At 37.3% G+C, this 23,018-nt stretch overlaps 1 protein-coding gene across 1 annotated transcript; it reads left to right on the forward strand.

The window, feature by feature from the left end:
* The first annotated feature begins 1,544 nt into the window (after window positions 1-1,544).
* Window positions 1,545-11,846, forward strand: LOC121929139 (RNA-binding Raly-like protein). Its single transcript, XM_042464451.1, has 3 exons — window positions 1,545-1,663; window positions 11,377-11,655; window positions 11,794-11,846. The coding sequence occupies exons 1-3, from the start codon at window positions 1,639-1,641 to the stop codon at window positions 11,844-11,846; spliced, it is 357 nt and encodes a 118-aa protein (XP_042320385.1). The 5' UTR covers window positions 1,545-1,638.
* Window positions 11,847-23,018: the final 11,172 nt, after the last annotated feature.

The following is a 23,018-nucleotide window of genomic DNA, read 5'->3' on the forward strand; positions in this document are numbered from 1 at the left end:
TTAAAATAATTGTTCCTTCAAGATAATATTTCTTTGTGGGGTTTTTTTCCTTGAAAGGCAAGTGACAGGGAGAATTAAAAGATGCTGTGGAAATGTAGTTGCTTTATCCTTGGGGAGGGACTTCCATTCATCCTGAACTAGTAGTTTTATGTTCTTACTAATGGTTCTTGCTAATGGTAGAAAAAGAGTGCACTGTACAGAATAAACATTTTATAAATCTAGCTAGCAGGAGCATATTCCAAAATGACATTATAGAATGAGATATAAAGATTTGTGTTTTGAAAATGTTGCTCTTCTTCTACTTCCTGTATATTTTGTGTTCATCACTACCACCTCCTTTGATGTAATTTTCAATCTGAGGTATAGGACCTCGGCCAAAGTATGAATCCTATAAATGATTAGTGTACAGCCTGCTCCCCGCATCCATGGATTCAACCACCCATGGCTTGAAAATATTGTTTTTTAATTCCAAAAAGCAAACCTTGATCTTGCCATTTTATATAAGGAATACCATTTTATTACTCCCATTATATAGAATGAGATTTCAGTATCTACAGATTTTGGTATCCACAGAAGGAGCCCAGGAACCAAACCTTAACAGATACCAAAGACCCACTATAATAATAAACCAAAATTCTGGATTATAAATCAAAATAAGAAAATGAGAAAGTTCAGGATATTTTTTTTAAAAAAATTAATGTTTTAATGGGAAGGTATAATAAACTAATTCAGCAATATAATATTTGATCTAATTATTGTTTTGCACTGTCTTAATGCTTCCATAAGAAACTTTTTTTTAAAAAACTATTTAATTACCTCAAATTAATCTAGCATTCTTCAGTGCTCACTTGGAAGTATAGTATATCAATGGATGCAAGGTAACAGGGGGGTCCAAGGTCTCTGGCAGAGGCCTTTCACACCGCCCATATTTTATTTTTTAAACTAATACTAATACTAAACTAAAACTAATACTACAGAGATAGATAGACCTTGGACTCTTGCAATGCAATGGGTCGACATCATGGCTGATAGCTTCTTTACAAGAACAGCATACAGATCGTTCTTTGTATCCTTGGATTTATTATCCATGGATTTAACTATCCACTGCTTGACAATATCCCTCCCCCCAAAAAAAAGGTGTACATTCCAAAAAGCACACCTTGATTTTGCCATTTTATATAAGGGATAGCATTTTATTATTTCATTGTATTTAATGGGACTTGAGCATCTATGGATTTTGGTAATAATAATAATAATAATAATAATAATAATAATAATAATATGAATGAATAAATTGAATGAATAAATAAATTTATTTCAGCCAACAGGCCATTAAACAACAAAGCATATATAAAACATATAAAACATTTAAAACATAATAATAATAATGGTCCTGGAACTAAACTCCAGTGGATACTGAGGGCCTAATGTATTGCATGGAATTTATTGAAAAGACAAACAGGCAGCTCCCATCACATTTGCTGGGGGAAAGCTGCTTAGAAATTTTCTGATACACCAGAGGAGAAGTTGGAGGTCAAAAGCATATTTTCAAGAAGCAATTAAAAGAATTACCCTCAACAGAGAGGGTACTCACCTACTTCTAGTAACATTGTGTGAGCATGTTATCCAAATCAACCAATGAGATGTTTATCAATAGTAAGGGGTAAGCATCAAAAAGCTTTGGTTCATACAACTAACAAGCATGTCTTTTGGGTCTCATTTTGCTGACTGGTAACCATTAGAGTATGATCGTACAAGATCTTGCTTTTCATCTTGAGTCAGATGACAGCTTGGATTGAAGATGACATTCAATTTATAATAAACTAGGATTTTACGAACAGGACAAATTAATATTGTGAACAGCCAGCATCCATAGTTTTTGTGGGGGTTTCAGGCTTTCTCTGAAGATGCCAGCCACCGCTGCTGACGAAACGTCAGGAATAAACTCTTCTAGAAGACAGCCTCATAGCCCAAAAAACCCCACAAAAAACGACAAATTAATATTCTCAGCCAGACAATTATGACATCAGACAATTTGTATATGACTGGTCCCCTTTGTCTCATCAGAAACTCTGCCACTGCTATGGGCACTTTGCAGTAGTGTTATTGCAACTGACATTCATAATTGGGAGATCTACTAAATCTGTGTATGGTATGTGTGAAAATTCAGTTCTTCCAAACAGTGATCAGCCCTGTCAGAACAGGGCTACTCATAAACCTAATCATATATATTGTATGCCATCTAATCTATTTGAATAGAGGTTTGTCCTTTGTCTCACTCAGAACTTATTTGCATGTAGGATTAATGCAAAAGGCAGTACCATCAGATGCCTGTTTATGCATGCCCTTCCTTCCTTCATTGCATCTTCCATGATTTTCTAACTTACTTCCTGAAATGTCTTGATTTCTCACTTCTCTGATTCAGTTCTTCATAATACTATGCTTATGCATGCTTAAAGCAAAAGGTTATTGAGTCCTTAGCAAAAACATTGTAATCATAATAGTTTTATAAACAACTGCTTTCTCTTGGCTGGGTTGTTTGCATACTTATTTAAAACATGAATATTGTTGTTTTTATGGCTGTCATGCCTCCAGAGCATCTTTGATGTTCTTGAGACATATATTTAGTTAAGATTATATTAGCTTTTTTATGTATTAGTTTAGGAGGGAAAATAGAGTTCTACAGCTTTAAGAAAGATAACGATTGTGGGAAATCCCAGGGTCTTATGCTGTCTCCCTCTAGTTAGTTTCAGTGTGTAGTAAGATTTCAGCCAAGTCAGATCTGGAGAGAGTATTTTCCTTTGACAAAAAGATAAGTCCACAAAGGAAGAAAATAACAGAACAATAATACATTTGGAAAGGTTCAAATAAATAGAGTTTAAAATATTTAATAAAATTTAATAAAGTTATTTTTAAAGTATCTTTTCCAGCTTATCCAACAACTGTTACGCTTCGTGTGTTAGTTATTTTTAATACTATCAAAAGGAACATAACCATATATAAGACTTTTAAAATAAAAGAATGGACAGGAAATGATCTATAAACATTTCAACTACAAACATTGCTAAATATCATTATATTGGAATGTTGTTGTTCTTTGGAACAAAGAAACTCAGAGCTTGGGAACTTACCTAAAATGCCTAACATTTGTCAAAATTAGTTGTTACTCTAATTTGGCCATTGTGGGGGGAAATACGTTGGTCTGATGCAGTAAGGCACATTTGGATATGGAAATAGAGGGAAAGAACTACTGGGTTCTTTTGTCACAAGAGAGACAAAACTAAGAGCAACATGTAGCAGGCGCATGTCAATATAGCTGACATTTTTCAGCCTCTAACATGACAGCACTTTTAAACAACAACTTTGAATTGCATTGTATGCAACTGGCTATGTTTTCATTCAGTTTGATTACACACTGATTGCAGATGTTCTTCAGATCAACTTGCTCTTGATTGTAAGTAACATTTGCCAGATGTTGTGAAGTTAGAGAAGAGAATGTCAGAGACAAGGGTAAATGCCAGATATTTCAGAGAAATTGCAACTCAACCACTTGCTAATTTCATAAATTAAATCTTTTCTATTGCAAAGCATGCCTGTGTTAAGAGGTTTCATCACTGGTGAGCCTGTCCTGCTGCTTCTAGTTGTTGCAGTTCACAAAAAATACTCTGCCTTTTTCATCTTCTGTGCAGTTATTAAATCAAATCCTATTCATGCAATTCGTATTCAAATCTTTGCCATTAGTGAATGAAAGAGGACAAGGAGGCTAGTTTCTTTTAAAATCAAAATGTATAACCTCATTAGAAGTTCTAGAATAGTGAGTAATGCCATAATTTCATCCATTTTCAATCAGAAGCATTTTTGTGGCAATTAGAAAATACCCTCCTTTAAAAAAACCTATTTGGAGATGCAGAGCTACATTGATGGCTCATCAAAGAGAAGATTCAGGAATGATTCTGTCAATGATTGTGTCAGTTCAAATAGTATTCCTGCAGATAAATTATTTTTAATAATAATAATAATAATAATAATAATAATAATAATAATAATAATAATATGTGAATTAACATATGAGAGGTTCTCTCACCCAGGCCTCTCCCCAAAAATCTGAAGCTATAAAAAACTAACATCTGGAAACCTAGCTTTTTTGGTAATGAGTGGGATGTGGGACACATCCACCAACAGAAGGTGAGGCAAAGTTCATCAATGATCCCTTATTTATTTTTGTGTTATACAGTTGGCCCTTCTTATATACAGATTTTTTATACACAGGTTCAAGCATCCACAGTTTGAAAATGTTAAAAAAATAGTATAAATTTCAAATATAAAACCTTGATTTTCCTTTTTTTATAAGGGACACCATTTTGCTATGTCATTATATTTAATGGGACTTGAGCATCCATGGATTTTGTTATCCAGGGGGGATCTTGGAACCAAATTCCAGATTATAACAAGGGTCCACTGTATTTATAATCCCTTTCTCTTCCAGAAAGTTCAAGATAGCATATTCAGTGGTGGCGAACCTATGGCACGCGTGGCAGAGGTGGCACTCAGAGCCCTCTCTGTGGGCACATGCACCATCGTCCCAACACAGACTTCACTAGAATTTGTCACTAGAAATCCAGAGGGATGTGGCACTTTGCAATAAATAAGTGGGGTTTGGGTTGCAGTTTGGGCACTCGGTCTCTAAAAGGTTCTCCATCACTGGTATGGAGCTCTCTTGCCACTTCTCCACCTCCACCCCTTTGTGGTGCTGCTGCTGTGAACCTAGGTTGGATCTTTTTTTTAAAAAAAAACAAACAACACTTCGGTAGTGTTAAAATACTTCTTTCAAATTAGTTTTGGGATAGTGCCCATGCTCTTTGGTTCCTTCTCTTTTTTTCTTCTGTATTCCTAACCGTATCATAAGCAGAAAGATTATCTAAGAGGATTTAACTTGATCCTGATCCTAAAAGACATGGACACTGAAGCAATTTAATTTCTTTTATATGCATACATATTTCAGTATTAAATGAACATCATTAACAGCAAAAGCTTTTCAAATATACTCTTTAAATGCTTTCTTCTGTTTTGTTATCAGTACAATCGTGTCCAAGGAGCTAGATGGAGGGAGGAGGCATATATTTCTAAAGATCAAAGATTGAAAAATAATAATAAAATGAAAATAATTTACATTTCAACAGTACAGAGGGAGAAAATCTTCCTGAGAACTGAGTCATGCAGAAGAAATAAATGTACCACCACTGGTTTTGTTCATTTTAAAGCTATTATTCATTTGAAATAAAAATAATAATAAATGTGTCATGCTTCTATTCTGACAGTGTTAAAAAGAAGTTTCAAAATCTCCAAATGATTCTATTATGGAGAAATAGTAACAGAGAAGGTACTATGTCCCTTCTGTATGTTTAATTTCACGATTTGTCAAAATCTCCAAATGACTCCATTTTGTAGAAGCTGTAATAGGTAAGGTACCAAATAAAACCAACTTCTCTCAGTATGTGTTACTTCACCCTTAAAATTTCATTAATAAGTGCAAAGATAAGTGGCACATATTGGCAGATAGAAGAATTTAGCTCATGATAGATAACACTTTAAAATTAGATCACAGAAACCTGTAATTACCATGGAACGGGTATCAGTTCTGCTACATTACAGTGACTTATAACTTCAGGATAAACACTAACCTGGAATAAATGTTGGGAAATGCACTTGCTTTTTAAGGTTTTTGTAATAATCCAGCAGGCATCTTTGATAACAGTTGCTGGAAATGCTTCTTTCAGAAACCTCTAACATTCAAGGACATTGCATGAACCATTTTCCTTGAGCTTTGTTCTTGTGATATTCTTTGGGTGGATATGTCATGTAAACAGATGTGACATGTGTAGGACTTGCTCTTTTTTTTTCCAGCCTCAAAGTGAACCCTTAAAAAGTACTACAAGTCCATCTGCTATGTATAAGGAATAGCTCATGCACATTTGTACATTTATTTTTATTAATGTCAGAATATGCCTTCTAGCCTTATATTTCAGCCACTGTATTAAATTTTATAGGGTCATAGCCAGAACTGATTTTAGCTGAGGTGAAAGCATTTCAGATGACTAATTGGTAAGTGACTTAATGTGTACCTTGAAATATGTCCATTAAATGTTATCATCAATGTATTATAAAGTCATACTTTAAAATATTTCAGTCCAAGAAAGAGCATCTTAAATCTTCTTACCTCCTCTTCATTTCCCACAAATCATAAGGTCACTTACTGCCACTGCCTTTGTATTGACCATGCAGAGAACGCACCAAGTGTGTAGCAGTGACTAGACAACACCATGACATAGCTCAAGTTTTTGAACAAATGGTAAACAGGCAACTGAAAGTGTGCTCTGCACTAGACAGGAAGTGTGTAGGTCAGTGAGTAATACCTTACTAGGGAAGGTTCACATTTTTACTGCAACTCCCATCATCCCTAACCAGCACAATAAGGGAATCTGGAATTGCAGGGCAACAACATGTGGTTCTCCACAGATTATATATAGACACTAACTTCAGGGCTGCCTATAGATGCAGGCTCAGATATTGTGATAGCACAAAACAGACTGATTGCAAACAGCTACCTTTTCCCAGCAGTGCTTACCAAGAAAGGAAGCCAGTCAAGGCTAGCCAACTATATATCCCAAAGGTACTACAAGATCTCTTTATAAGCTTTGAGCTAGTCGGAAGGATTTAATGTAGTGTCAATAGAATGTTTTCCATGTAGACACTTCTCAACACTCATGTCAGCCATCGTTTCAGTGTCTGTTTTCAGAGGAGAGGGACATGAGCATAGGGCAGAAAATTACAACAAAAAAGGAGCACCAAGAGTTACCTTCTCAATCAGCTGAAAAGAATATTGTACTGGAAAACTTGGGATGGGTTTGAATCTTACAGTGGGGAGAGTTTTAAGCTACAGAAAATTATGATTTGTTTGGGGGCATTCTACAAGTGAGCCTAATTTAGATGTAGCAGGTGAGGTGAGGGCCTCATGACTAAAATTCTACTCCACCATAAAGCAAGGCCATAATCACACAATCACACAGTACTCAGAAAGCAGATGCTTGGTGCAACCTTTCAGTCATGCAGGGGGTCTTTCTGTAATGTGACATGTTACATGTGGGATACCTCTCCCACTGCCCACCTGAGTTCTCTGTGCAGCAACAGGCAAGGCCTGGAGTGTGAGGAGGAGTTGTTGCAGGTTTGCAGCTTGAGCCTAGTCTTGGGAATTTATCACATAGCTCCTTGGAACATTCCTGGTGTGGAATGAAAGGGAGTGGGATGGGAACAGAATAGGGGCTATCATACATTTTATTGCACGCCAGAACACAGCTGGAAGTTCCCATTCCGTTCCTGATCCGTCCCAGAAGAGGTGATTTTCAGGAATTGGTCAGAAGCATTCCTGAAAATTGCCTCCTCTGAGACGGATCAGGAGCGGAATGGGAACTTCGGGTGGCATCGGCGGCATTGTGGCGTGCGATAGAATGCGTGATAACTCCCATTCTGTTCCCATCCCACTCCCTTTCATTCCACAATAGGAGCGTCCCAAGGAGCTGTGCAATAAATTCCTTGGTTTCAGCCCTGAGGCCAGGTGCCCATGTTTCAACAGTGGGTAGGAGTGCAATTGCACAGTTAAGACTAGTGCACCAGCAGTATACATTCCTTGAGAAGTCAGATCTGGCTGCAGTGATGCATGCCTTGATTACATCCCCTTTGGACTACAGTAATGCATTCTCTGTAGTACTGGATGTGAAAGATGTTTGAAAACTTTTGCAGGTCCAACATGCTGCAGCTAGAATGCTGACAGGGGATGGTTACGGGGACCCTGCTATAACAGCTCCCCTCACTGTTGCTCTGCTTCTGAACACTATTCAAAGTGCTGGTTATGACCTATAAAGTACTATATAGCTTTAGTCCAGACTATCTGAAAGATCTTATCACTCATATGAAACAGCCAGACTTCAGATCTTCACAGGAAGGTTTTCTCTCCCACTGTTGTCACAGTTAAATCTGGTGAAAACTTGGGGAACAACCTTTAAAATGGCTGCTCCCAGACTATGGAATTCCCTTCTCCAGAAAGCTAAACTATTATTCTATTCAAAGACATTTCTGTTCAAAAAAACATGTAATGATTAATTTGGTCTGGGGTGTCATTTTGCATGGGTGCTGTATTTTTAACTTCATTGTTATATTTTAAAATTATTTTATACCTTTAAACATTTAATGGGATTTTAGTAAAATTTATTTAAGGTGTTTTAACATTTTTATTATCAGATGTTTAATTTTTCTTGTTTAAATATTTTTTGTAAGCCACCCTGAATCTCATGCTGGGATATGAAAGAAATTGGTAAACCGGCACTTTGTGCCAGCCTGGACCCAAACTTTAGCCACTTTAGCCCCATTTATTAAAGTGGAATTAGAATTTGTACGAGGTTTCTGATAATAATAATAATATAATAATAATAAAATTTTATTTCTATACCGCCCTTCTAGAAATGATAGGACACATTAGATTTGTACAGTTGAATGATTAGGCACAGTCTATTTCTGCTTATATAAAAGCAGACAATTGTCACTATATGCAGATCTTGTACACCTTTCATAACTGTGATTCTGTGGATAAGGATATGAGCAACTCCAATACATGTCTACATTATGCAAATTCATGTTGTTAGTGAGGCAAAAATATTTATTATTAGTTCTTTCTCATTGCTGTGGAGATTCTTGTCCTCCTCCTCCTCCTCCTCCTCCTCCTCCTTCTTTTTAGTCATATGGAAATTTAAACAATTGTATTATAGTCCCAGCCTCTAGGCGATCAAATCTCAGTTAATACAAACATTAATATTATTCTTGCTTTTACAAATTTCTGCAATACATTTGCCTAGCCACATATTTTAATGTGAGAATAACCATCAGACAAATCCTTCTCTTTCTGATGGAAAATATGGTGTATTTTGCAATGCTAATTCTGGCTACAGGAGAAATAGTTCAGGGTCTTATTCATGCTTTATTGAAACTTTAGCAAAGGAAAGCTGAATTTAAAATGTGACATTCTTCTGAAATAAAACACAGAAAGTGCTCCTGTAATCTGTATGTATGACCCAACAGCATTGTGAAAGATATTCAGGTCACGCTTGCTTGGTCTACTTAAAACAAAAATGTAAATTCTTTGGAGCCCATCAGTATCTGCTAGGTTGCAATCTTGTATTCATTTACCTTGGAAGTAAGTCTCATTACATTCAATGAATAGAGATCAATAGGATTGTGCTGTACATTTATAAAGGAAGAATGGATGTTAAAGCTGAAGCATAATTAAATGGTACTAAATGTGTATGCACTGCTTCTAAAAGGTATGTGTTTTCTAGATCAGATTAAAGTCAGCATCAAGGTAGCGACTCTAGGGTTAGGGACCATGCACCAACCGCATGGTCCTAGTGCCATCCATACATGGACACCATTGTGACATAAGTGATGTGCAGATATAGATGTTGCTGCGCAACACTTATGTCACGAGCATGCCAATGGTGCACTCGTGACGTCCACATGGCATCCATTTTTTCCGAGTTCGTTTTGGGGCGGAGTTTGGCTGCTGTGGCATCCCTCTGGATCAAAACTGGATATTGAAAGAAAGTGGGCTAAAGCATGAATTGGGCCAAGCATAAACTGAACCGTTTAGGATTCTTTAAGAGTTCACAAGCTATTTTCCCCCACTTGAGGAATGAACAAATATCATCTCAGATTTATCCTCGTTTGAACAGTGATAATGATATGATCTAAAATATGACCACAGTGAAGATGTATAGAGCAGTGATACAACTCTTAACCTGTAATGTTATATTCTTAATTGCCATATAAATTGCCTTTTCTACATCAGAGTCATTTTTCAACGTTAGGAAATACGTTGTAGTTTTGGCATTTGTAATCTACTTAGTTGGCAAATGCAGAAACCAGATGGTTTGCTTGAAAATACAGTGCAGACCTCTGGTTAAGTGACAGGTGGTATACTTGCAGAGAATACAATGTATGTATATTTGGATTTTTATATTACACTTGAAAATCACTTGGTATGAAAGTAGACTGAGTACAGACCACAGAATCCTGGAAATGTTTTTGCATCCTTAATGTTCAAAAGTAATTTTCAATTGGTAGAATATGTTCAGGAAGCAGAGGATAATAAATTTAGAAAATAGAAATTGGTAATTTAATTGCAGCAGAATGCATGATATCCTGGATAGCTTTATAAGAAACAACAGTGTAAACATGAGATTAAAGTGTTCAATAAAGTTTTACCCATTTTAGTTGTTCTTGTGTGCCTTCAAATTGTTTTCAATTTATGACAATCCCAAGGCCACATCATGAGGTTTTCTTGGCAAAGTGTTGTCAGAGAGGGTTTGCCTTTACTTTCTCTGAGGCTGAGAGTGTGTGACTTGGCAAAGGTCCACCAGTGGACTTCTATAGCTGAGTGGGATTTGAACCCTGGTTTCTAGGGTCACAGTCCAACTCTTAAACCTACACAAACAATTCAAACCATTCTCTCTTCAAGATCTCAGTACAGAATCACCAAGATAGTCTTAATGTACACATAAGAGCCAACTGTATAATTTGATGAGAATTAACTGTTCTTTTTCTATTACTAATTTTTGCTTGGGGTGTGTGTGTGTATGTTTACATTTATTCTTCTGAGCTATTCTAAAAAGCAGCAATTGCTAGTTCCTAATGGGAACATATTGACTGCACTAAGCAGCCTTGTGGTCTGAACTATCTGCAGTATTTTATAGATTGAGAAAGATAATGTGTACTGATTGACAGGAACCAGATAAAGAAAGAGCTGCCTTTCATCATTGTTATGATTTGCTCCCAGCCTGGCCTTGAATGTTAATTTCATTGACACACAATAAATGTTTTATTCTCTTACTTTAACTGATGAAGATAGATGGATATTTAACTACCCAGAGACTGAACTCTCAAACTAATTTTAGAGAATATTGGTGAAGTGCTCGATTTTTAGTGGACTTGATTTATGAATAACATTTTAAAATTCATAAATATGTAGGTTTTAAAGTTGGCTTCTGATTTTACTCTTAAAATATTTGCTGCCCCATTCTTATTGTTTATCATCATTGGATGATGTATGTTTTACATATTTGGTTTTAGGTTAAGTTACAGTACAGTGATATGCATATCTACTCAAAAGAAAGTGTAAGTTATTTTAATTAGTTGTTTAATTAGACTTACTCTCAGGTAAGTTTCTATAGAACTGTACCCTTAGTTGAGGATCATTTTTGTTAGTGAAATTATATATCCAGTTGGTCAGTATTTGCATCTAAACATAAATCTTTGTGATCTTGTTTTAAGGGCTGAAGTCAAGTGAGCCAATCATGACCGGCAAAACACAGACCAGTAATGTCACCAATAAGAATGATCCCAAGTCCATCAACTCCAGAGTCTTCATTGGCAATCTCAACACAGCTATTGTCAAAAAAGGTGACATAGAGGCAATCTTTGCAAAGTATGGAAAAATAGTTGGCTGCTCAGTGCACAAAGGTTATGCGTTTGTACAGTACATGAGTGAAAGGCACGCAAGAGCTGCTGTAGCAGGAGAGAATGCCAGAATCATTGCAGGACAACCACTTGGTAAGTAGCTGCATGTTATACCATGAATTCATTTATTATATTTTCCTTTTCTCCTTTTATGATAATTTTTTCCAACTGTCTAATGGCTGAATCCATTAGAATGAAGGTAACTGATATCTGCTGCCGTGCTTTATTTAGGGCCCTTTTTTCATTCTACTGACAAGGAATTAAGAAGCACTTATCATCTGTGAATGAACAAGCAACTATAGCAAGGGTGAGGATCCTACTGCCCTCCAGGTTCTGACGAAATACTATTCCATCATGCAGCATCACCAGCCAAATTGAAGGAGGTTTTATCCAAGCTCATGAGGGCTTGGTTGTACATCCCTCCCCCTTATGTTGATGTGTCACCAAAAGGCAGGGGGAGAACCTGGAGGACAATAGGTTCTCTAACCCTGAATTATAGGGTTACATACTGGATTCTTTAATCTGAGTTGTACATATATTATTTTCTGATTTACTTGAGTTGATGTGGGTATTTCATATCTGTATCTAGGTTTAATACCTAAACAAAAGCAATCTCAGTGAGTTTTGAAGATGGCTTCCATAATGAAACTATAGTTAACTCATTCTTGAAGGTCATGTGATTAATGAAAATTATTAATATAAAACTCCTAGCTGAAACAGAAGAGGGGAACAAATGAAGTGGGAAAATGTGAACTCTAATATCACTGTGCCATTTTCTTATCACACCGATAAGGTCCTATGGTCTAGTAGTTGGTATAATCTCTTTGGTTATAGGTATATCAACAATGGTGAAATCCCGTGGTCTGGTTGGTATTTATAGGTGTATGATTCAAGTTATGTTTCAAGGAGAAATTAAAGCTAATTAAAAACAGGGTATTATAATGTGTGATTCTGTGCCACTTTTTAGATTTTTATAGAACATTTGTATAGAGGAAAATAGCAGCACATGCAACTTTAAAAATAGGACATATGTTTTGCCACTGTTGTAAAGTGTCATGTCCAAGGACATACTGTTATATTTCGCTATGTGAAATGTTTGGACCACAAGGTTATGGTATACATTATTCAAAAGAGGTGTGCTAATTCTAGAATTTTATTATCTTTATTGATAGTATCTCTTCTGGCCCTTTCTTTGTAGCAGGTGTGATTTTCATGGTCTCTGGTTCAGTTGCTCTACTCTGTACAAGTCAGTTTGATGAGTATGTCTGGCTTTCTCATTCTTGTAATACACCTTGGAAAGTTCCTTAGAAAAAGTCATTAGGTTCTGTTAGAGTCAGCTACTGTTATAGTTACAGTGCTTAAAAATTCAGACATATAGCTGTTAACCTGGAATACTCGCCTTCCTTTCTCTCTCTGTGGCTATTATTCAAATTGAACTTGCCAACTCATCATCCACAAGTTTGCATTTCTATGGCTATTCATAATCTGGTTATAAAAATCTTTCCTGAGCACTAGTTCATTCTATGAGTCTGAGGAGACAGACAAAGTGTACAGTACAAATCTTATGCTGCTGCTTCTTTCACACAGCCTAAAAGGTGCTCACAAGAGCACTTTGCATAGTGTTTGAAAAGTAATATTTATTTTTCAGTTTCTTTGAATTATTTAGTGTTATTACTCTTTAGTTACAAAAATTACAAGCCACTGCCCTATGGGGGAAAAACCACACTCTCCCATATCTATCCCATCATCACTTCAACATCCATTACACTGTACCTGTGGGACAGTGTAACCCGTCATTTGAATCCTGTTAATCCTCCTCCACTTAGTGCAGCTACTTCCCCCATGGACCCTTAAATTTATCAGGTTTTTTTTTTGTTGGGGTGGCATTCATACCCTTTGTTTTTTCCATGAGGAATCAAAGGTACCTCAACAGACATGTTTTGATGAAATTATATTCACAGAACATTCTCAATCACAAAGAAAGCAGCCCAGATTATATCTGAGTGTTTATTGCAACTTCCATGTGTTACTGAAAATAGAACTGGGAATTTACTATCCCTGACAAATATTTCCTAGTTTTTACTATACTTTTGAGCTTTCTCAAATTTGTGCAAATTCTAAATATTATCTATGTTGCTAAGACATGATAGGTATTCATTTCAGTATTTCCAGGAAGTAAGGTTAGGTAGCCAGTAGGTAATATGCAAGCCTTAATGTGATGGTGTTAAATGAAATATGACAGTTAGGAATATGGTTCAAAAAGCTTTATCCAGTCTGCTGTCCTATAAAATTCATTCAGGAATTATGAAGTGCTATAGCCATTAGTGTGCTGGTTTGCTGCCCAGAAACCATAAATTTCCTTGAGTGTGCCTCATAGCAATTGTGTAGAAACCAGTGAAATCTATTGTGTTACTTGCCTCTTGATTTATAGCAGTTTAGTTGCAGTAACTTCATATCTGTTGTATGTTATATTTTATAAGAATGAGAAAAGGCACAAGTTAATTAGATTTTTCTGGAGAAGCAGAATAATTAAGAACATGTAAATACTTGGAAACATTATCTTTTTCAATAATTCCCAGAACCCCCCCAGGATTTGAAGGATGTAGGGAATTGTGTTGTAAAAGGGTATATTTCCCAAGCTCTGCCTTTAATCCAGGCACAAAAATCATCCAGATGTACCACTGTGTATAGGAATGTACATGGAAGACACCAAGTACTTATTTAAAATATTATAGGCTAAATTAGTTTGTTAGTTATTTGACATATCTGGTTTCCATTTCTTTATTGGGTCTACAGTAATTGCAATTTAGTGCTATGTAGATAGATGTAGTGGAGGAACTATTAAGTATTTCAGTTGTCATAAGAAGTATGTATTGATTAAGGGTGAAAGCTGATCACTTGTTCATTCCTTTAGTATGGAAGGAAAACCATACAGAGACTGCATGGAATCTGTTAATAAATGGTATATTTACCATACATTTGAATCATATGAGAACCAGGAAATGTTGCAACATTCTTTAGGAGAAATCCATGAGTGGGCATGACCAAGAACAGGTTCCTCATATAATTGTCTTCCTGCTCTGTTGAAGTCACTACTGAAAAGGTTGTAATCTCGATTTATAGAGTTCCACTGGTTAGAATTTTGGTACTAGAATATTGTTAAATTGTGCAGGCTGTAACAGCAGGATCACACAACACTTTCCCAAAATGAGCTTCATTCAACTACTGTTACTAGCAGTTCTGCACCAAATTATCATTCTGTTCCTGCCGATTTTGCCTAGCTGGTGAGAAAGCTATTCCATGTTGTACGACCCAGCTCTCTTCCTACATTTTATTGATTGACATTAGTGGTCATATAGAATATGGGTGAGCAAATTGCAGCCCTCTAGATGCTATTGGTAATGGGATTGAAACTCCCGTTACCCTAGCCATCACAGCCATTGGTGAAGAATGCTGGGATGTGCAGTCCAACAACATCTAGAGGACTGCACTTCATCCATCCCAGTTGTAGACTATAAGCGACACATTTATTTATTTATTTTTATCTCACCTTTCTCCCAAGAAGGGACCCAAGGCAGCTCACAGTACAAAAACACATTAAATACCACAGGGCTGAGCAACAACTGCTAGTGTAACACTGCTAACAGAGTTTCCACCCAGTGGGTTACTGGTTCCATCAGGATTCATTAGGCTACTTCATTAAAGTTTTGATTCTAAATAAGTACTTTAAAGGGTGTAAACCAGAAATTTGACATAGTAGCATCTTCCTAAGGCCGTGATGTCAGACTTTTGCTTGTTAGGCTGCATCCACACTACAGAAGTAATCCAGGTTGCCACCACTTTAACTGCCATGGCACAGTGCTGTGGAATTCTGGGAACTGTAGTTTTGTGGGACATTACGCTTCTCTGTCAGAGAACTCTAGTGCCACAACAAACTACAAATCCTAGGATTCTATGGCATTGAGCCATGGCAGTTAAAGTAGTGTCAACCTGGATTATTTCTGCAGTAGAGATGAAACCTTAGTGGCAAATGTCATGTTAAAGGTGACCTGAAAATAAAAGGCATATGAAAAGTCTCTGGAAGACAGAAAATGAAGCAACTAGTTTCTGTAACAAATAAAATTTAAGGCCATCAGATGCTGTATATGATTTTGATATTTCAGTTGTTGTTGATGACATAATTGCCCTGATTCAAAATTCTATTTGTACTCTTTTTACATGGAACATGATTCCCACACACAATGGGAGATATTCTGTTGGTTTTAGAACATAAATATATTTCCATGCATGCAGAAGACAGTGTATCATTTGCTTTCCTTGATTAAAATAATTAAAGTGGTTCTTAGAGGTGAATACCTTTTTATGTGCCTCAGAGTTCCTCTGCCCGTAAAGGCACTGTTGAATTGTAGCAAATATTTTTAGAACACTTTAGTTCACATCCCAACATTATGTAGTCATGATATGATTTAATAGAGATAGGACAGTGTGACTAATGCAGCCCATTTTATTGGTTAATTTCTCATTTCTAAACATATGGATCAGAAAGGGTATGTAATTTTTACAGAGGTAGTCGACAAGTATTGAAATAGGTTTCCTGTGAGGTCTGAGTTGCACCACTTTTAAATTATTGTAAATCAATTGGCAACCAATTACCTCTATGCAAGATCACCATGGCCCATAATTTAACACTGATTTCCAAGAACACAAACTTTTTGTGAGGAACTTTTAAACTGTCTACATATATTCATTATTGTTAGAAAAAACAAAAACGTTCTACGAAGTCCAACACCAAACCATTCTTCCTAGGCATAACAAAAGATGGACTCCTTTCGTTGGTCTTCTTAAAAGCCAATAAATTAGTTCCACTGTGGTTTTCTTCTTCCTTCCTCTCTGTAACTATTATTCATGTATGCCTGCCTTCAGGTCCAAATTAGACAGAGTCTCCAAGAAACTAGTGAGTGCAGGCTGACATATAACCTCAGGTAAAATAGTAGTTACAGATAATTATTTTGGACAACACATTCTATTGCACAACCTCTTGGGCAGTACAGAAGCCCTTAAGGAACTTTGTAAATCATGACAGCCCTAGAAAAAGTACAAGGTATGGATAAGTAATAAAGAACACCTTTAGCAAGAATCCAACATATACTTCTGTTGTAAATTGAACTGATGTGACAATAGAACCATTTCTCCCTTTTTCACTATGTGCCCTGACTTGCTTTTAGTGTCTCATTCTTGTAGTGGCTTGTGGAAATGATACATTCCAGCTATGGTTGCAGAGTCCATAATCTCTAGGGTGAATCAATTCAGGTTGAGTATCTTAGATGGCATAAGTAATGTATGCTTATAACAGTTGTTTACTCGTAAATGTGGAAAAAATAAAACTCTGCAAAAATGTTTTCATACTTGCAAAGATATCAAATATTCACTCATTCTTTTTAAAGTAGCCTGCTTACAAAAATCTAAGGAAGGCAATCCAAATCATGTAGCAGTCTCTGCAAATCCACTGAACACTGTAGTTGATGGCCTAATGAATTAATGAGTAGATTAGATTAGATTATGCAGTTGACATAACAGCAAAACTCAGGACAAGAAAGTTATGGATGAAAGTGTAACATTTAAAACATTTTTAAAATACCATGATTGAAATTATACAGCGGATAACTTTTAAATTTGGCATGTTCTTGAATGCCTTGACACTATGAACATGTCAATAGTCCCTTATTTTCTCACTGGTGAATTATGTTGGATATTCTTAGAACTTTATCGCACTCTTTTTTGTCTCCATTACGGGTACGGAAAAATGACGCCGGTGCCAAGCCATCCCCGTTCAGTGCTGAGGCCCATGAAATGTTCTGGTCAGAAGTCTTCCGACCGAGCAAAATGGTGCTCGTCAGCACTGAACCGGGATGGTTTGGCGCCGAGGGATGGAACGGGACCTTTTGGAGGATGCTTTGGCGTGCGATAAAATCCGTTTTTGGTCGGTCGCGCGTGCACACGAGCAACCTCTTTCCGTACCCATAACAGAGACGAAAACGGGTGCGATAAAGTTCTTAGTCTGAACTAGGAAAGATTCAGTCTTTTTTGGTCTGAACCAAAAAGGATTTTTGTTGACTCCTATATACACAGTTACATCAATAGTGGGCAAGTGCAGATGGGCCAGAGTGCAATTATTTTTCCATGGAACTTTCTGTGGGGTGTGGGGACACATAAAAACTTTCAAAAACACACACACAGTGGCCACATACTGCATGAGAGGAGACTGTGAAGTATCTGCCTATAGCCAAGTCTTGAAATTTTTCTTCAACATTGTGTGCTTGTCTATATGAATACATAGCCAGGAGATACCATTAAAAAGATGGGTTTTCAAATGTTTGGGGTCATTGTGTGTGGGAGGTAAACAGTTCTGATCACCATCATGACAGCAACAAAAACCATAGACAGGAATAAATTGTTAATAACAACATGCAAGATGCAAATAACAAGATGCCAGCTGCTATGTTTATTAACTGAAGATTGCTTAAATTTAATATAACATAAAATGTGTGTGCAAACAGAAGTTTTTCACTAATTATTAGATCACTGTTTTATGGGAATATAGTTTAATAGCCTAATCTATTTGATACTCCCAGTTAGGAAGAGCCATTGCTGAATGATAAATCAGTGTTTTTATAAATCCCATAGATTTAGTGGGGCTACTTCGATTGGGATTAGAAATTGGACTCAGGTGGGATGAAAATTGTGAAAAAGTTGTTGGACTACAGCTCCCAGCAGCCTTAGCAAGCATGGCCATTAATAAGGATTGCTTGATGTTGCCATTCAGCAATATCTAGTTGTCCACACAATTCCAATTCCCTTTTTAGGCCAATAACATCTTCCTGCCTGGTGGCAGGGGTCTCCTCCAGTGTATCATGTGTGTATGTGTATGCACAAAGAACTCCTTATTATCAATTTCCTCAAAACATCCTATAAGGAAGGGAGTGTTTCGTTCAAGTGCTGGGCCAGGACTTTATGCTCCCATGGCTCTTTCAAATGTGTTGTTGTTGTTATGTGCCTTCAAGTTCTTTCTAGCTTATGGTGACCCACATGCACAGCAAGTCCAATTGTAGCCCTTCATGTAAGACAGTGATTTCCAAAGTGGGTGCTCTCCCCCCCCCGGCGGGAGTGGTGAAAAGATCCAGGTGAGGGGGAAAACCAGGTTGGGAGGCTTCAGTTAAAGTATTGATGATGCACAAGAAAGACAAGGGGAACTAATAACCTTTAGGACCATGGTGAGGATGAGGGTTGCATCCTTTAAAACCACCATGAAGCCTCCCACTCTTCACCTGCCTGCTTGAGTTCAGGTTCTAGTAGTGGTGAGAAACTCTTGTGAAAATTGGGCTCAGGGCATCATTCCTGTGGCTTAGAGTGGCACCATTTTGGGACAGACTGACTGAATAGATCAAGGAGTTAGTGGGGGAGAAATTAGCAGAAGACACAATGTTTGTGTGTGGGGAGAAAACACTTGAAGCTGTGTGGGAAAGATGTGTCTCTGGAGAAGGAGAGGAGAAGGAGGAATATCCAGTGTTGATTCTTGGAAAGAGTCCTTTGCCTTAGAGTAGCTACAGTACTGTAGTTAAAATATCTCCCAGTCCAGAGCATGTCGCCTCTGTAAACCGACTATATACACACCAGCTGTGCTCCTCTCCACCCCAGTGAAGGATTGAGAGTGTTCCTTGCCAAGGAGAAACTTACTCCCTTGGGAGCAGCAACTGAGCAGTGATCAAGAATCTCCTTGCCTACACTAGTTTTTGCTACATGGCCAGAATGGATGAGAGGCTTCTCGGTCACTGCTCAGCCAGCTGCTTGGTTGCTGCTCAGTGTATGATTGGGTGCAAAGGGAGCAGCAACCCAAGAGCCAATTGAGCAGCAACTGAGAAGGCTCTCATCCACACCGGCCTTTACCACAAGGCTGGCACAGGTGAAAGGCTTCTCAGTTATTGCTCAACCAGCTACTTGGTTGCCACTCCCAAGGTGACTGGGTCCAAAGGGAACAATGACCAGGACTGGCTGTTTTAAATTTGCAGCAGAACAGTAGACTACTGTTAGCATTGGGAGTGCTAGGGTTGCCCCACAAGAGAAAAGGAGATTGTGGCCTGAAAATTTTGGGGTCCCCCTGATGTAAGACATCTGTGGACTGGACCAGTGCCATTGATGAACCACTTCTTAGACTTTTCCCAAGAATTGTATATAGTGTGCAGCATTTCCATATGTGCACGTGGAAGCTCAGAATTGAAAGGCACTTTGAGACATGGTGGCTCAGCGATAAAGACATTGATTCTGATGATTTAAAGATCAGAAGGTCAGCAGTTTGAGGCCCAAGCACCATGTGATGGAGTGAGCTCTTATTACTAGTCCCAGCTTCTGCCAAACTAGGAGTTTGAAAGCATGTAAAAGTGCAAGTAGATAAATAGTTACCACTTTGGTGGGAAGGTAACAGCGTTCCATGCAGTCATGCTGGTCACATGACCACGGGTCATCTTTGACAATGCTTGCTCTCTGGTCTTAGCAAGGGAGCACCGCCCCCTACCGTCAGACACAACTTGACAATCATGTGAAATGGGAAACCTTTACCTTTACTTTTACTTAGTAATGTCCAATGAAGATAGGAATACTACTTTGGTGGGAAGGTAACAGTGCTCTGTGCAGTCATGCTGACCACATGATCACAGAGCCGTCTTGGACAACACTGCCTCTTTGGCTCAGTAATGGAGATGAGCTTCACTTCCTACAGTTGAACACAATTAGACAATCTTCTCAAGAGAAAATCTTTACCTTTACCTACATATATGAAATGGTATAGGCTAAATCTAATATTAGTTCCAACTACAGCAGATGTGAGTTTGAAATAAAAGAGACTTGCTAACCACACTCACATAAGCTCCCCACCATGGTTTTAATGGGTCTACTGTGGTTGTGGTTAACATTATATATTGTCTGTAAAACTGTATATTTTGTAAGTCACTTTGTGTCCCATTTTGGAGAAAAAGTGGGGTATAATAAAAAATAGCTTAAAATTATTGCTATTTTTGAAAAATTGTAAAATTTAAATAAATATTGGGGAATAGATTGGGGATAAACTAGCAGACTTGGATAATGCTAAAGACTACTAGTACAGTAACAATTATCTATATCCAAGTCTGCTAGTTTTAAACATAAGTGTAGTCATGACACCAGAAACAGTACTATGTAAATTGTCAGTACAGCAAATCTATCTTCTCTCTCTCTCAATCTTTTAATCTGAGGCTTCTGCTTCCAATTGCCACGGCCACTTCTGCAGATGAAAAATAGTAACAAATTCACCTAATGCACTTTCTGAAGGCTTATCCAGAGAGGCATAGTTTAGAATGCCAGAATGTTAACTAAATTAATGCCAAATGTATTGGAAGAGAACTTTTAACCCATGCTTTTGGAACAGAACAGAGGTTAAATTTAAATAACTTTTTTCCCTTATAGAACTCAAATTCAGTTAATTGGAAAGGTGCTGAAGTTCAGAAATCTGCAAAGTCATATTTTTAATTATACTTTCATACTTGTTCTTGCTGAAATTGCCCACAGTGTAGGAAGGAGTATGTTTATATGAAATACATTGAGAGCCCATGGAGTAAGTAGGAGCCAGCTCTTTAATCTAGCTATATCGATGGGAGTGTTTTCTCAAATAGAATTATACCTGGGCTGAAAACTAAAGTTTATAAAATGGCTTTACAGTTCTGTCTCACATTCCTATTTAGGGGGACAGTGAATGTCACATTAATTAAATAGAATACAACTAAGCAATACACTAAGCTGCAGACTGCCTGAAATCTCTACACAAAATAATTGGTGCTGGTTGTGAAGTCTCCTCAAATGATACTGATACTGTGCCACCTGCATTGGCTGCAGTGTCATATTGATCCCAACTTAAAATGCCAGTTTAACCTTTAAAGCAGGGATGGCAAGTCATGATGCTGTGGTTCTGTCCCTGGGACTCTCTGGAGGCTACAGAGACTGCAAAGGGGGAGGGGGGGGAGAGGGGATAAAACTGGAAATTGGCATCTCTCATTTTGAAGATCATGTCTAGTTATGGGGAGTATAGTATGTGTTATTTTTAAATGTTAACCATACAAGGTCTGACATTCAAAGAAAGCCTTGGGGGATGAAAGTTTTTCCAATCTCCTTTGATGTTTTAAATGGTTTGGATCAAGTTGCTCAAAGAATTGCCTTCATTGGTACCAGCAATTTGTAGCAGAGGCCCTTTTTAATTGTTGCCCTGTTTAGTTAGGTCAGTGAGTAAAGTGACAGGACTTTTTCACTGATAGCCCTTCAGATGTACAGTACAACCTTTTTATTTCTACTGGCTATTCCTTGGCTTTTCAGATTGCTGGATTTATTGATAATCCCTGTTGTTTTTGCTGATTTTTTTTATTGTAGTGTATTTGTTTTGTATTGTGTTCATCTTGTATGTTGCTTTGGTACACATACTTCCTGAAAGGAAGCCTTACTGTAATTAAATAATGTTAAAGATTAATCTGACATCCTTAAGCATTTACCTTTATTTGTATTATGAACAAAACTGCAGACCAGTGAAGTTGCATTATGGATCTCAATTTAAATTTAAGTGCCCACTGATTTTCTGTTGAAAATAAATGAAATCCACTTCCCAGGAAATGTTTTAAGGGTGCATCTCCACCGTAGAAATAATGCAGTTTGATGCCATTTTAAGTGTTGTAGTTCCATCTTGTGGAATCTTGGGGTTTGTAGTTTTACAAGATCTTTAGCATTCTATGCCAAAAGTGCTAGTGCCTCACAAAACTACAAATTCCAGGATTTTGTAGGATCCAATTAAAGTGATGTCAAACTGCATTACTACTACAGTGGAGATGCACCCTACAACTTGTTTAAGACAGTTTAAATTTAAGGATTTAATCTTAAATCCCATTTGCAATACAGTTTAAAGTACAGACTTCATATTCCGTGTGTGTGTGTGTGTGTGTTATTAGTGAGTTCCGCTGCTGCCCCAGCCAATGTGTAGCTTGGATTTGCATTGTTAGAAGTGTTACTTCTAACAAAGCTAGAAAAACTAAATCCACATGGACTGCCTTTTTCTGGCTTGGAAAGCTTTAACAGTGTTGAAAATGGTGTTGAATTAAGGAAAGTAACTAGTTGACTTTGTGTTGCCTAGCTGCTTCCTAGAGTAATAGTTCAAAATTGCTTTTCTTTTTTAAAAAATAGCATCTGTTTTGTATAGAATTTGCAGCTTTCCCATTAAGCTTAATAAAGTCATTTCTTACATACTGCAGGGGATGGTGCATCAACTGCGCTGAAGCAAGTTTTGAATATGTGTTTTTACATTAAGTGAAGATGCGGATTTTTAAAACTTCAGGGTCAGAGAGAGACATGATTAGATGAAAATAATGACAGTCATCAGGGTTCCAGCA

The sequence above is a fragment of the Sceloporus undulatus genome, chromosome 4, assembly GCF_019175285.1.
Source record: "Sceloporus undulatus isolate JIND9_A2432 ecotype Alabama chromosome 4, SceUnd_v1.1, whole genome shotgun sequence".
NCBI classification, from domain to species: Eukaryota; Metazoa; Chordata; class Lepidosauria; order Squamata; family Phrynosomatidae; genus Sceloporus; species Sceloporus undulatus.

Bases quoted from the DNA above. Each gene is read 5' to 3' on its own strand.
- LOC121929139 (XM_042464451.1), top strand. From the start codon at position 1,639: ATGAGATGTTTATCAATAGTAAGGG. The intron at 1,664-11,376 runs GTAAGCATCAAA...TCTTGTTTTAAG, and splicing joins ATGTTTATCAATAGTAAGGG to GGCTGAAGTCAAGTGAGCCA. The intron at 11,656-11,793 runs GTAAGTAGCTGC...TGCTTTATTTAG, and splicing joins CATTGCAGGACAACCACTTG to GGCCCTTTTTTCATTCTACT.